General features: G+C 44.7%; 1 protein-coding gene across 4 annotated transcripts in view; it reads right to left on the bottom strand.

Moving 5' to 3' along the window:
* Positions 1-5,828: 5,828 nt before the first annotated feature.
* Positions 5,829-15,211, bottom strand: part of LOC142772072 (uncharacterized) — an 88,960-nt gene continuing 79,577 nt past the window's right edge. For all 4 annotated transcript variants that reach the window (XM_075874174.1, XM_075874175.1, XM_075874172.1 and 1 more), the window contains 2 exons: positions 14,900-15,062; positions 5,829-6,108 (listed from right to left, as the gene is read on the bottom strand). In XM_075874174.1, the coding sequence (XP_075730289.1) occupies positions 5,969-6,108; positions 14,900-15,062 (303 nt within the window). In that variant the 3' untranslated portion in view covers positions 5,829-5,968. The remainder of the gene's footprint in view (positions 6,109-14,899; positions 15,063-15,211) is intronic.

Genomic DNA, 15,211 nt, shown 5'->3' with positions numbered 1-15,211 from the left:
GTGTCATTTACCTATGTCGTCCGTTCATGTCAAGTAATACTGAGTTTGGTACATGCGAAGCTAGCAAAACGCCCGCGAGCACATCATGAACGTAGCATGTAGTTATGTTATTACATGACATGCATCTCATGTTTATCATGTTTGCACCAGTCAGATACCTTCGTCATCTATTCACGTACCGTAATACCAAGTTTGGTATATGTGACGCTAGCGAAATGGCCACGAGCGCATCATGAGCGTGGCATGTAGTCATGTTGTAACACGACACGCATATTATGATTTTCATGTTAGGGTCTGTCGCTTGTGTTCACCAGGCAATCATGCCTTACCGTATCAGCTCTACCACATGTCATGTCAACAAAACCACCGAGAGAGCTGCAGGGTTATGAGATGTAAATCATAACATTCATGACATATATGTCATGATTTTCATGGTATGACTAGTCAAATACGTTCCCCACACAGTCATGTTATTCCATATCAAGTTTGGTGTCGATACCATTATCGAAACGGCCAGGAGAGCCAAAAGTCGTAGGCGGCGAGATAGATAGATAGATAGATAGATAGATAGATAGATAGATAGATAGATAGATAGATAGACAGATAGATAGATAGATAGATAGATAGATAGATAGATAGATACGCTCAAAGCGACTGTAACATGACTTCATAAAGGACGTATTTGACTAGTCATAACATGAAAATCATGATATGCATGTAAAGAATGTAATGATTTACATTTTATGGTCCTGCAGCTTTTGCGGTGGTTTCGTTCACATAGCACGTTGCAAAACTGGTATGGTATGGTATGGTTGCACGGTGAACACAAGTGACACACCCTAACATGAAAATCATGACATGCGTGTCATGTAACAACATGACTATATCTATAGCGCTCATGATGCGCTCGCGGCCGTTTCGCTCGCGTTTCATATACCAAATTAGATATCACAGTACGTGAATGGATGACGAAGGTATGTGACTGGTGCAAACAGGATAATCATGAGATCCATCTCATGTCACAACGTGACTACATGCCACGCTCATGATGTGCTGGTGGCCGTTTCGCTAGCTTCAGTTATACCAAATTTGGTATTATGGGAGTTGAATGGATGACGAAGGTATAATTCTAGTGCAAACATGATAAAACATGAGATGCGTGTCATGTAACAACATGACTACATTCTTCGCTCATGATGTGCTCGCTGCCGTTTCGCTAGCTTCACATACACTAAACTCGGTATTACGCTGCAGGAACGGATCACACAGGTAAATGACGCATCCAAACATGATATTCACGACATGCGGGTCATGTAACAACATGACTACATGACACAGTGATGACGCGCTCACAGCTGTTTCGCTAGCTTCACATGTGCCAAATTAGGTATTACGTGACGCCAACGAGTGACGAAGATTTGTGACTGGTGAAAACATGATAATCATGAGATGTGTGTCATGTGAGAACATCACTACATGCCACAGTCAAGGCGCCAATACATTTCGACATGACGCGGTGCACGTACTCGCAGGCGTTCATTTGGTTACGTCACGCCGGCTTTGCCACGCCAAGCGCCGGTCCTGCCATATACTCGCAGGCGTGCGCCGCGCTGCGTTGCTTTGACGCATGCGCGTTTCAGCGCATCCAGCGTCCCTCCATCATGAAAAGAGAAAGACGCGTGTCGTGTGGGTAACGCATCGGTGCAAAATCCAACATGTCACATTTCGCGCCGGTTGCTGCCGGGCCGTGCCGACAGACACTGGTCGCGCCTGGCGTCATATTGAGTACTCGCGTTTTGCTAACGTAGCGTCGCTGTGCCCAGCGTGCCCGCACGTCAACGCTACATTGGAGTATATTGGGCCCTTCATGATGCACTCGTGCCGTTTTGCTACCTCCACATATACCGAATTCGGTGTTATGTGACATCTATGGATGACGAAATATATGACTGGTGCAACCATGGTAATTCTGACAAGCGTGTAAGAAACTGACAGCGTACCGAGCTCACAGCGTGCTCGCGGCCGTTTCGCTAGCTCCACATATACTAAAAATTGGTATCACGTGACGTGAATATATGAAGACGGTAAACGACTCATCCAAGCATAATAATCATGACACGGAAGTCATGTACGGCATAACTTAGCTGCACCTCGTAACTTTGCGCTGATTTTAAGGTGACATATCAACATTTCTCATTCGTGCTTCGCATATCATCGATTCCCACTGTACGTGGGATCTGCCAATTTTTTTTTTCGCTAAACACAACCAGATATTCGGTGGCCATTGTGCGGTTTTCCTAAGAAAATGCGCGCAAAGCAGGAGCTACTCGTTATTAAAGACAAAATACTTGAAAGCATACAACACAAACTCTACATTCTTGGTCTATTCTATAGTTCTTAGATTTCCGACAGGCGTTAGAATCCATGCAGCACAATCTCCTTTTAGCAAAGGTGAATTACTATAGCGTACGCGGTGTCACGCTTAACTTAGTGCAGGATTATTTGATTGATTGATATGTGGGGTTTAACGTACCAAAACCACCATATTATTATGAGACATGTCGTAGTGGAGGGCTCTGAAAATGTCGACTTCTTAGGGTTCTTTCACGTGCACCGAAACTGCAGGATTACTTACGCCCTAGGATGCAGTACGCATGCTGGTTAATGATGTTACATCTAACCGTCTAACAGTCACTCGCAGAGTCCCTTAGGATTCTATACTCTGACAACTGTTGTTTTATTATATAATATTGAAATTGCTGAACAACCAGGCTCTCATGACATGAATTTGTATGCGGATGATACGAACATACTTTTTACAGCTTGAACCTTTATACAAGCGTAGGCTACGGTAAACAGGTGGTTAGGAAACTTGGTCATGGCTACATTTCAACTTGTATTTCTTAAATTTATCTAGAACTAGCTACAATATTCTAGGTCAATCATTAGTGCTGATTTCTATAATGCCATTATTCAATTTGGACGGGTAGGAATACACGAGATTCATTGCATTGAATTTCGTGGTCTCTGGTTCCCCAAGACCTTTCCTGGAACACACACGTGTCTAAATTAGCGTCTGAAACACGTAACAGTGTTGGCTGTCTCTGCAAACTAGCATGTCTGGTACCCGTGTGGTTGAAACTGCAGAGGTCATATATGTTTACGCTGTTCCTGGCTTACGTATTCTAGGCTAACATATTTTGTTCTAGTATGGCAAATGACTGCACCTACTAGCAAAAACTTTGCGGTGCATTCGTGAGTAGCATGGCAGACCGAAAGATTTTTCCACGTTGCCATTGCTTTGTAGTTACAATTCGCTTGAAGCGAACCAGATGTACCTTTTCAGACTGTCGCAGTGTATCAAGAGCCACCCCGCCGTAGTAATCTAGTGGCTAAGGTACGCGCCTGCTGACCCGCAGGTCACGGGATCGAATACCGGCTGCGACGGCTGCATTTCCGATGGAGGCGGAAATGTTGTAGACCCGTGTGCTCAGATTTGGGTGCACGTTAAAGAACCCCAGGTGGTCGAAATTTCTGGAGCCCTCCACTACGGCGTCTCTCATAATCATATGGTGGTTTCGGGAAGTTAAATCCCACATATCAATCAATCAATCAATCAATCAATCAATCAATCAATCAATCAATATATCAAGAGGCACCACGCTCACAACTGTACTTTGCCTAATGACGCATACCACTTTCGAAAACACGTGGTTCTCTAAGACGCACGCAAACTGTGGCAAACAAAAATAAAATATCGGGAAACGGCGGCTATTATTAAAATGTCGAAGAATGTTGATTGTGATATTGTATTAAAAATATTCAAAAAGCGAATGAAAATATTCACTTGAATCTGACTTGCGCTTTGTGTAGGTTTGTATTCCGTATCAGTTCCTGTTCTTTATAGTGCTTTGTATATTGTCTACGGTCATGCTAACAGCAACATTGTTTTACACTGCCAAATGGAGCTACCACTGCTATTATCATTGGCAAACATTGCTATTAATTGCTTGCGTTTATTTATGTCGGGCTGTACAAGGGAGCCAAGGCCTTTGTCAGGCACTTAAGCTTTTAGCCCCGGCTTACCCTTTGTGCGAAAGGAAAAGAAGCTTCATAATAAAGGACACCAGATGGTAAAAGTTTCCGGAGGCCTCCGCTATACAGCGTCTTTCCTAATCATATCTTGGTTTTGGGACGTCAAATCCAAGATGTTATTAACGCGATAGCGTTAAAGCGCTCGTTTCGAAGAAATTATAGTGTCGTTGTCGGCGCCATTGAATGTGAGCGGCAAATAACTTTCTTAGCAGTGACCGAAAAATCGAGAAAGATGTAAAAAAGAAAAACCATAAATAACAAGTTCTGAGTCCGAGTGGTGATCGACCCAGGTAGTTCGCGTGGCCAGTGGGCGTTCTATGACACGGCCACGCCTCTGCTTATAAATACAGTGAAAATAACTTCCTCTGCTTTGAAATGCAGTGAAGGTAACTTTAATGCTTTAGAAACAAGCGCGTCCTGTCTGCATGCATCATAATACAACATGAAATATTTCAATAATATTGCACGGTAAAACCGTACATTGCCATGGGACGTCAGAACGTCAGAACATGTGATTATCATAATGACGTCATGGTTTAAAGTCGGTAACCCACTACGAAAGGTACATACGCTACTGCGCCTTATATCGTTTTAGGCCACGTATATTTGGTGCATAGCAAGTTCAAAACAACAACAACAACAACAAAAACATGCACTATGGGTCTGATGTACACAATAAGGACAGGATATCGTCATCGCGTTCAACTCCTAAAGATCCCACAACTTGAATCTCGTATGCGTGAATATTATTTCGGCTTTAACGTGAACTCTTTTTTGCGTGCGTTAAGGCAGAAACAACTTATTCAGTTATGCCATGGTCTACTAATTCTAGTTGATCAATGTTTTGTGAGAGTGCTTGTGTGCGGGTATTTGGGTTTCTACACAACGAAACGTTACATTTATTTGTTTTGTTAATTTTTGAAAATAGTTTTGCCAACTGAGAAAGACAATTACTGCGATATAATCGTGCCTATCACCGCAAAAATTTCTTCGCAGCATACAGCTAAGTGCACAAGGCGAAGAAGGTGCATTTCAACTATAGGTTTCGAGTTCCTTTAAAATATGTCTTTCATGCGATCACTGCTTAGTCGTGCTAAAAAAAAGGAGTTTACTGTAAAAGAAGAAACAATGATACAATTGCTTCCTATGTTGGGAGATTTGTGCTTTCTGCTCTAGATGCACATGAAATTTGCGTACTCCTCGAACGTGGTTATCAGTATAATCTTCTAATAATCAAATATATTATGTTCCTAATTATCTAACGAAATAATGAACCTACCGAAAAAATAACTTCATCTTTACAATCCGGAAGCAAGCATGCCCAATCTTATCGAACAGGATTAAAAACAAAAACAAAGGGGATCTCCTTTGTTGTTTCAAGACCCATGACGCAAGCTTCAAGACACATGTCCCACCTGCGCTTCTCGGTGCTTTAGTCGCACGCCAAGCCACGTGTCCCCCGCGAAGAGCGATAAGCCTTATACGGGCGCACTGTCTTATACGGATGCACTGCATTATACTAGATAATATAGTATAGCAAAGGGTTGAAAGGGAAAAGTAATGTGGAAAGGAGGGAAGGAGGCAAAAGAGGAGGGGAAGGAGCAAAGCGTGACTATAGGTATATATAGTGTAACAATGAGTGTGGGAAAGGAGTAGTAATGTGAGGATGAGGAGCAGGGACACACGAGAGGAAAGTCCGGTTGAGCAGGAATTATTGGAGAGTAAGGACAAGGTTAGCGTTAATTTCCATTTATTTACTGCCATTATTCGGCATCGCCCGTCGATATATGTGCCGAAAGCGCGCCGTGGTCGAGCGCTCCCGGCGTCGCGGGCGTTCATAGCGTACGCGCCCATTGTGGTCCTCGCCGAGCAGTCACCTCTCGAGGATAGCGAACAGCACCACCGCCACGAGCGCGATGGCCAGCACTCCGGCGAGCACGCTGCACGCCACGAATCGCTTGTCCAGTGTGCGGATGTGCACCTGCACCGCCTTGTCTCGTCGGTCCGGTGGCACTGCAATGTGTAAACCAGTTTATTACAGCCTCAGTTAAAGCGGCTTGGGTTGGCTGGTACGTTATGATGAATACGTTATGATGAATACGTTATGATGGTACGTTATGATGAATATGATGGTACGTTATGACGAACTGACGACGAGGACAAAGAAGAGCGAGGATAACTGCCAACCGAGCGGAAATGAAAGTTTTATTCGGCACGCGCATGTAATGAGCTCTTTCTTTGTCCATGTTTTTTCATCTGTTTTTCAATTTTACCATGTTCTTCAACTTTTCTGGTAGCTAAAAACTTTAAAATAACTTTCGTGCATGATCATTGCGCATAAACTTTCGTTTCTTCTCAGTACACTGATCAAGAAGTTATCGATCGTACTCGGTTGTCTCTGTGTCCCCGATTACAGTCCGTGCTGCTGCGTTCATTAATCTGTTGAATGGATCTTTACCGTGCCCATAATTAACAGCTCTGTATCTAAGAAAAAAAATTGGCACATCCCACGTACAGTGAGAATCGATTATATGCGAAGCACGAATGAGGTAAGTTGATATGTCGCTTCAAAACCGGCACAATGTTACGAGTTAGAGGTAAATTATGCTGTACATGACTTCCATGTCATGATGATCACGTTTGGATGTGTCGTTTACCTTCCTCGTCTATTCACGTCACGTGATACCAAATTTGGTATGTGTGGAACTACTTTGTCGTCAATTGACGTCACGTAACACCAAATATGGTATATGTGATTGATATGTGGGGTTTAACGTCCCAAAACCACCATATGATTATGAGAGACGCCGTAGTGGAGGGCTCCGGAAATTTCGACCACCTGGTCGTGCACCCAAATCTGAGTACACGGGCCTACAACATTTCCGCCTCCATCGAAATATGGTATATGTGGAGCTAGCTAAACGGCTGCGAGCGCATAATGAAGAGCCCAATATACTCCAACGTAACGTTGACGCACGTGCACAGTGACGCTACATTAGCCAGGCATGACCGGTGTGACCAGCGTCCGTCGGCGCAGCCCGACAGCAAGCGGCGCAAAATGCGGCATGTTGCATTTCACGCCAATACGTTACCCAGCCAGCACTGCGTATGCCTGTTTTCGTGATAGAGGGACGCCAGACGCCCTGAAACGCGCATGCGTTACAGCAACGCAGCGTGGCACGCGCCGGCGAGTATTTGAGAGGACTGGCGCCTGGCGTGGCAACGCCAGTGTGACGCGACCAAAAGAACGCCGGTGCGCACGCGTACGGGGTTTCGTCGAAATGTAATGGCGGCTCAACTGTGGCATGTAGTCATGTTCTCACATGACACGCATCTGGTGATTATCATGTTTGCACCAGTCACATCCCTGCGCCATGCATTGACGACACGTAATACCAAGTTTGCCGTATGTGAAGCTAGTGAAATGGCCGCGAGTGCATCATCAGTGTGGCATGTTGTCATGTTGTTACATGACACGCACGTCGTGATTATCATGTTTGGATGTGTCATTTAGCTATGTCGTCTGTTCGCGTCATATGATACCAAATTTGCCGTATGTGAAGCTAGCGATATGGCCGCAAGCGCAGCATGTAGTCATGCTGTTACATGACACGCATGTCATGATTTTCATCTTATGGTCTGTCGCTTGCGTACGCCATGCAACCATGCCATACTATACCAGTTTTGCAACATGTCATGTGAACAAAACTACCGCAAGAGCAGCAGGACCATGAAATGTAAATCTTCGCATTCATGAATTATATTTCATGATTTTCACGTTACGACTACTCAAATATGCTCGTAATACAGTCATGTTATGCCATGCAAAGTTTGGTATCGATACCATTATCGAAACGACCAAGAGAGCTAAAAGTCGTAGGCGGCTAGACAGATAAAGAGATAGATACGCTCAAAGTCGCCGAAGTTCGCCAAGAAATGCTTCGCATTTAAAAGTATTGTTACAGGAAGAAAGGCGTCTGAGAATATATATACCACGAATTTACAGGCAGGTGTACAAGATGGAGCACAGTCTGCACGAGAGATCAAACGTCGTCATCTTCCCTACCGAGTTCATCTGTGGCGCACCGTAGTATCACCCCCGGTGGCGAAGGCACTGTTTAGGTGCTCGGTTAGTCGAGTAGTATCGCTTCCGCTGGGTGACGTGAACAACGTCCGAACACGAGCGCGCCCTGGTGCTGTGAAGTGGTTCAGTTTATTAGGTAACATCATCGACTTGGCGCACGACATGGTACGGACCCGAGTACGGTGAAGTGAGCTTTTCGCACAGGCCAACCCACCGTGAGGGTGTCCAGAGAAGGACCATGTTAACACGTTAGAAGTGGACATCGTGGTGGCGGGAACTGCACAACAGTCGGCGTTCTTTCAAATCACTGAGACGCAGGCGAGCAATCTCACGTGCCTCTAGAGTTCTGGAGACGATTTTGCGGGTGTAGTCTGATGTGTTGGTAACGGTAGGAAGGAGCGTGCCGAAAGGTATAGCGTGGGTTCTCGTCCGTAGATGAGCAAAAATAGCGAGAAACTGCAGTATCATACCCGGACGTATTTTAGGCCAATGTCACAAAGGGAGGGCAGCTTCCCAGTCACGATGGTCGGAAGAAACGTAAATGGCGAGTATTTCTGTAATATTTCAATTTAACCGTTTTGTGGGCCCGTTGGTTTGAGGGTGATAGGCTGTTGTGAACTTGTGTTTTGTAGAGTAAAAGTGCAACATGTGTTGGATAACATGTGGAAAGAAGTAGCGACCGCGATCGGTAAGTAGTTGTCGAGGGGCGCTGTGGTGTAGAATGACGTCTTCCAGAAGGAAGTCGGCGACGTTCGTTGCTCCACTGATGAGAAACGGCCTGCGTGATGGAATACCGAGTGGGGTAGGGCGTGGCGACTGCTTTCCGCATGCTCCCACTGACCAATAAAGGAAAAGGTCTAAGTAGGTCAAGACCAACCTTATAAAACATTTTTGATGGTATCAGAATAGGATGAAAGCGTCACGCTGTAAGTGTTGCTGTTTTTGTTTTGTAGTGCTGACAGCATTTGGATGAAGTGGCGTAATGGTTTCAGACCGTTCTCTATGGTGTATTTATTTAAAACGCGTGATAAGGTAATCATTGAAAGAAAAAAAAAAGAAGCCGTCTGAGGTGCGGCCTGACTGGCGACCACTTCCTTGTAATGTACTTCCTCACCAGAGCAGGATTGGCGACCCTGTCGCAGTACTTGGCCACTACCTCTCATCACTACAGCAACTAACTCTTGGCCCTCAGTTTCTAGAGGCTGCGAAGCAACTCTCCAAGGTGGTGGTCAGACCTGCGACGCAGCGTAGGGTGCTAAAAATCTCTGGGTCTGGAGAGGCCACCATTTGAATCTGATCTTGGCTGCCTTCAACGCCAGAACGCTTTCAAGTGAGGCTAGTCTAGCTGTGCTATTCAAGGAATCAGAGGGTGTTAAATATGATTTAATATGGCTCAGCGAATTTTGGAGGACACGTGAGGCCCATAGAGTGCTGAAGAACGGACACGTCCTATGCTACCATGGCTTAGTTGAGAAAAAAAAAAGGGGTGGGGTTTTTTATACACAAGAATATCACTGGCAACATAGAAGAGTACTATAGCATCATAGATAGGTGGCAAGTATCGTAATTAATAGGGCCCTGCAAACACTTTTTAAACATGGTTAGGAAACGCGGCCAATCGGTAGTAAACGTTCCCGAGAACATGCGAGCTAAATACTATAGCACAGCACACAGCCTAGAATTCACAATAAATTATTAAATTCAGCTAAAATTGCTTTTCTTTCTCTCGAGAAATGATGGAAGACGCTCCGATATCACTGGTAGACAGCCCATATATCATTTATTCGCTGATTTGAAAATAGTGCACTCCGTTGTTACAGAGATAGGCGTGGGCAGCCGCCACTTGTCGAAAAGTGTGCGCGCAATCACCCTGAAAAGACCGTGCATTTGACAAAAAAAGAAAAAAAAAGTGCTCGAGGCCACGAGGCGCAAATGACGATTTTTTTTCTTTTTTTTTTGCCCCTGCCATTTCTCCCTGCTTAGCTCCAGCGCTTTCGTCCGGACGAAAGAAGAGAGAATGCAATTGCAGCATGGGAATCTACTCGCACTGGACAGATTCCTAAAATTTTTGAGGCGTTGAATTCTTCAGGTAATAAGCTCCTCTAGTGAATTCATTCCATGGTTACTTGAAAAAATGTTGCAGGGTCCCTTTAATTTCAACAAAAGGTACAAGGTGAAGGTGGTGGAGGCCTACGCGCCTACATCGAGCTATGATGGTATTTTGGTTGAACGCTTCTATAAAGACGTCGAGTCAGTAAATAATAAACTAAAGTCACAGTATACTATCCTGATGGGATACTCTAATACCAAAGTTGGCAAGAAACAGGCCGGAGACCATGTAGTTGAGGAATATGGCATCGGATGTAGAAATTCCAGAGAAGAGTTATTAGTTGAGCTCGCAGAACTTAATACTTTACGGATCTTGAACACCTTCAGAAAACAAGCTAAACGTAAGTGGACATGGCGAAGTCCTAATGGCGTAACAAAAAATGAAATAGACTTCATTTTGTGTGCAAGCCCAGGCATTGTACAGGATGTAGAAGTAGTTTGCAAGATCCAATGCAGTGGCCATAGAATGGTGAGAGCTCGTATTCACCTAGATTTAAAAAAAAAGCGAGGACAAAAACTGATATGCCAGAAGACAAATATTTGAACTAGCGGTGAGAGTGAAAGTCCACGAATTCAGAGTTTGGCTTCAGAATAGATTCGAGGCAGTAAACGAGGTATCACACAATAGCGTTGCCACAAAGAACGATAATCTTACTAGTATCATGAAAGTGTGTGCAATGGAAGTCGGAGGTACAATCAGAGAACGGGACACTGGCAAACTATCTCAGGAGACGAAATATCTTAAGAGAGACGACAAACCATTAAAGCTCCAAATGCAACTGACAAAAGTAGAGGTAGTGGAGCTTTCGAAGTTAATCAATAGGCGTAAGGTAGTCGACGTAAGAAGGTATAATATGAAGAGAATTGAGCAGGCTGTAAAAAACAAAAGAAGCCTAAAAGAAGTGAAAGCAAACGTATGCATAGTCAAAAACCGGATGTATGCATTAACGAACGAGAAAGGCAATGTCATAACCAATATGGATAGGATAGTCAAGGTGGTGAAAGAGTTCTACAGATAGCTCTACAAAAGCTAAAACAGCCAGGAATATATTGTGAGGAACAATAATAGTCCAGAAATATTCGATATGCTACCAGTAACGAGAGAAAAAGTAAGCAAAGTCCTAGAAAGAATTCAAACAGGCAAAGCCGCTGGGGAGGATAAGGTAATAACGAACCTGCTGACAGAAGGTGGAGAAATCGTTTTAGAAGAACTGGCCACCTCATATACGAATGTCTTTTGACGGGAAGGGGTCCAGAATCTCGGAAGAACGCCAACATCATTCTGATCCATAAAGAAGGAGGCATCAATGACTTAAATAATTACAAGCCAATCAGCTTACTTTCCGTTCTACAAACTATTTACGAAAAATAATAGCTAATAGAATTAAGGCGACATCAGAGTTCAATCGAGCAAAAACCAACCAGGATTTCGCACAGGCTACTTCAGAATAGACCATATTTATACTATCAATCAGTTAATAGAGAAATGCACCGACCACCCCCAACCTCTATACGTAGCCTTCATAGATTACGAGAAGGTGTTTGTTTTACTCGATGCATCAGCAGTAATGCCGGCACAGCAAAATCAGAGCATGGAAGAACCTTACTCAACCATACTTGAAGAAATCTACTGTGGATCCATAGCCACCATATAGTTATCTATAAAAAAAGCGACAGAATCTCAATAAATAAGTGTGTAAGACAGGGTGACATGATCTCCGATGCTCTTCACCACGTGTTTACAGGAGGTTTTCAGGACCCTAGATTGGGAAGAGTTGGGAATAAGAGGTAATGGAGAGTATCTTGGTAACCAGCGATTCGCTGATGACATTGCCTTGATTATTGACTCATAGGACAAATTACAGCTCACGATTAAAGAACTAGACACGGACAACAGAAAAATAGGTATGAAAGTAATATGCATAAAAGTATTGTGCAATAGTCTGCAGAAAACAGCCCTTTGTGGTAGGTGCACAGGCGCTGCAAGTTGTCAAGAAATATGTCCATTCAGGACATGTAGTTATTGTGGAGCCGAACAATGAAAGTTAAATCATTAGAAGAATAAGGAAGAGGTGTATGACGTCAGTAAACATGCTGAAATCATGAATGGTAGTCTGCCACTAACCCTCAAGAGGAAGGTATATAATGGTATATAATAGCTGCATCTTGCCATTACTCACCCAAGGAGCAGAAACCTGGAGGCTTACAAAGAGGGTTCAGATTAAATTGAGGACAATTTGGCGTGTGAGGGAAAGGAAATTGCTAAGTGTGTCATTAAGAGACAAGAATAGGCCAAAGAGGGTCAGGGAACAAACCAGGATTAAGGATATTATAGTTAGAATTAAGGAGAAACAGGTGAGAGCCGGACAAATAGAACGTAGGCAGGATAACCGCTGATACTTGAGAGTAACTGAATGGATTCCCAGAGAAGGAAAACACACGAAGGACAGAAAGAAAGTCATGAGGGCTGATGAGATTAAAAAGTTCGCAGGGTTAGCACGGTAACGGCAAGCACAAGACTGGGTTGATGAGTGGATCATGGGAGAGGCATTTACCCTGCGATGGGTGTAGACAGGCTCATGATGATGATGGTGGCGTACCGGTAGACGGATCGGTACATACCAGGCCGAAAGAAGCAACGTCGAACGCAGTCATAAGTTCTTGAGTCTCCCAAGTGACTAGCCGATGGAATATCACGCAATTGCGCGAAGACAGCCTGACGGATAAGTTAGGGTATGACCAGCAGCAGTAATTAAGGTCGATCAGGATGCATGCTGTATCAATAATACGACCTCTCGGAGCAGAACATATGAAGAGACGGAGGAGTTGTGGGACCAACTGCCGAAGGATGATATATCTCGAGTGAGGACCACGGCATTGCTCATCTTCGATGTTGCCGAAGGCGGAAAGTGCCAAAACGCAGGCAGACTCGCCGCTCCAAGAATGGTCTGGTTGGTCGACTGAATGACGCGCCAAGCAGTCGTCATATTCATGGTGGCGGCCCGATTTGTAGACAACTGTGTACAAATACTCTTGCAGCCGTATAGCCCACAAGCCGAGACGTCCACCAGGATCTTTTAAGGAGAACAGCCAGCATAAGGCGTGATCTTGAGTGACTACTGTGAATGGCCGTCAATGCGAATATGGCCGAAATTTACCCACTGCGGAGACGAGCACGAGAGATTTGCGATCAGTGATTTCGTTCCACTGGCGATAAAAGAGGGCTCGCAGCAATGTGGTTTTTGTGCCAACACTGCTCCGATTCCGTGGCCACTTGCGTTTGTGCGCACTGCTGTTGGAGTGGACATATCAAGAGGCCGAGAATCAGTGGTGTCGTAAGTCTGGTGGTCAGTTCGGCGAATACGCTGGCTTGTTCAGGTCCCCACACAAAAGTCACATCTTTCTTCAGCAGTTCTATGAGGGGGCGCACGACGTCGGCGACGTACCACACGAATCTGCGAAAGTAAGAGCAGAGGTACACGAAGCTTCGAACGTCGTTCGTTGAGGTAGGCAGAGGGAAGTTGTTCACTGCGTGAACTTTCTCAGGACATGGACGAACACGAGACGAATGGACAAGGTGTCAGAGGAGTGTGAGTTGGCGGTGGCCGAAGTGACATTTTGACGAGTTTAGCTGAAGCCCTGCATCGCTGAAAACGGAAAAAAAATGATCGAGCCGCGCTCGAGGCGGGTTTGAAATGCTGGTAAGAAGAAAATGACGTCATTAAGGTATCACAAGCAGATTGACTATTTAAAACCGTGAAGGAGAGCGGAATCATGCATTCAAATGTAACTGAAGCATTGTATAACCGTAGTGACATTACATTATACCTAAATAATCCGTCGGGAGTTAAAAACGCTGTCTTTTCACAGTCCATGCCATCAAGTGCTATCTGCCAGTAGCCGGGACGAAGGTTCGTGGATGAGAAATAATTTGTCCCACTAATGCAGTGAAGGGCGTCAACTATCCTTCGCAGGGGATACACATGGACCATGAAAAGACAGCGTCTATAAATCCCGACGAGTTGCATCAGTTTCCACGAATCAAAACACCCCAGTCATGGTGGTGGTCAATCGATTGATGAGTTTTGTGAGCGAAAAACTGAGAATTAAAGACAAGTCCGGTTATATATTCTTACGGGTGACGTTACAAGAGATGACAAACTAATCATGTTATAATCTAAAATACGTCTGATAGACGAAGCGCTCGCGCTGCACAGCCTTACAACGGCCACGTGGTAAATATAGCCATTGTATCTTGAGTTGTTGTTTAGTGCAGGTGGGAATATTCCTGTTCCGCGTAAGTGAAGTGTTGTACATAGCCGTACAAGAGACAGATAGTTTAATATTATCTCTTCTGATACCTAACTATTTTCAACCAGCTATTCCCACTTATCATCTGGGACTCTGCCTTAAAGGGCCACAGGGGTTTCGATAGATCATAACATCCTCAGCCACCTAAGGGTGTTCTAGGAGAGGTTTTACTTGGCCTTTACGCAAACCAAAACATAATTTGGGAAAAAAAAAAACCTTACACCACCATTCTTACAAAATACGGTTACGCGAAGGGATGGTTTGCTGCATGGAGAAGTTCTAAGGTGAAAAGTGGATTACCGTGCAAGCCGGCTGCGACAGCGGTCCCCGGACAGGCGTTGATGATGGTCAGCTTGTACTCGGCGGCAGCGATTTCGTTGCCGTCGTCCTTGTTGACCGACCGCGGTGGTGACGGTGTCCTCCGGCCGGGCAGGTGAGGGCGCTCGTGTCGAACAGTTCTCGCCTGCGTGGTAGTGCTTACACTGTACTAAGTGAAATCTTTCGCGATTAAGAAAGTACCAAGGAGCAACAACTCAAACAAACTTTCGTTCACTTTATTTACCATTCTCAAACACCGAAGCGGAGCGGGCGTTTACGGACATGGAGTTCGGA

This window comes from Rhipicephalus microplus, chromosome 9, assembly GCF_043290135.1.
Source record: "Rhipicephalus microplus isolate Deutch F79 chromosome 9, USDA_Rmic, whole genome shotgun sequence".
NCBI classification, from domain to species: domain Eukaryota; kingdom Metazoa; phylum Arthropoda; class Arachnida; order Ixodida; family Ixodidae; genus Rhipicephalus; species Rhipicephalus microplus.
This window is presented reverse-complemented; position numbering and strand designations above follow the sequence as displayed.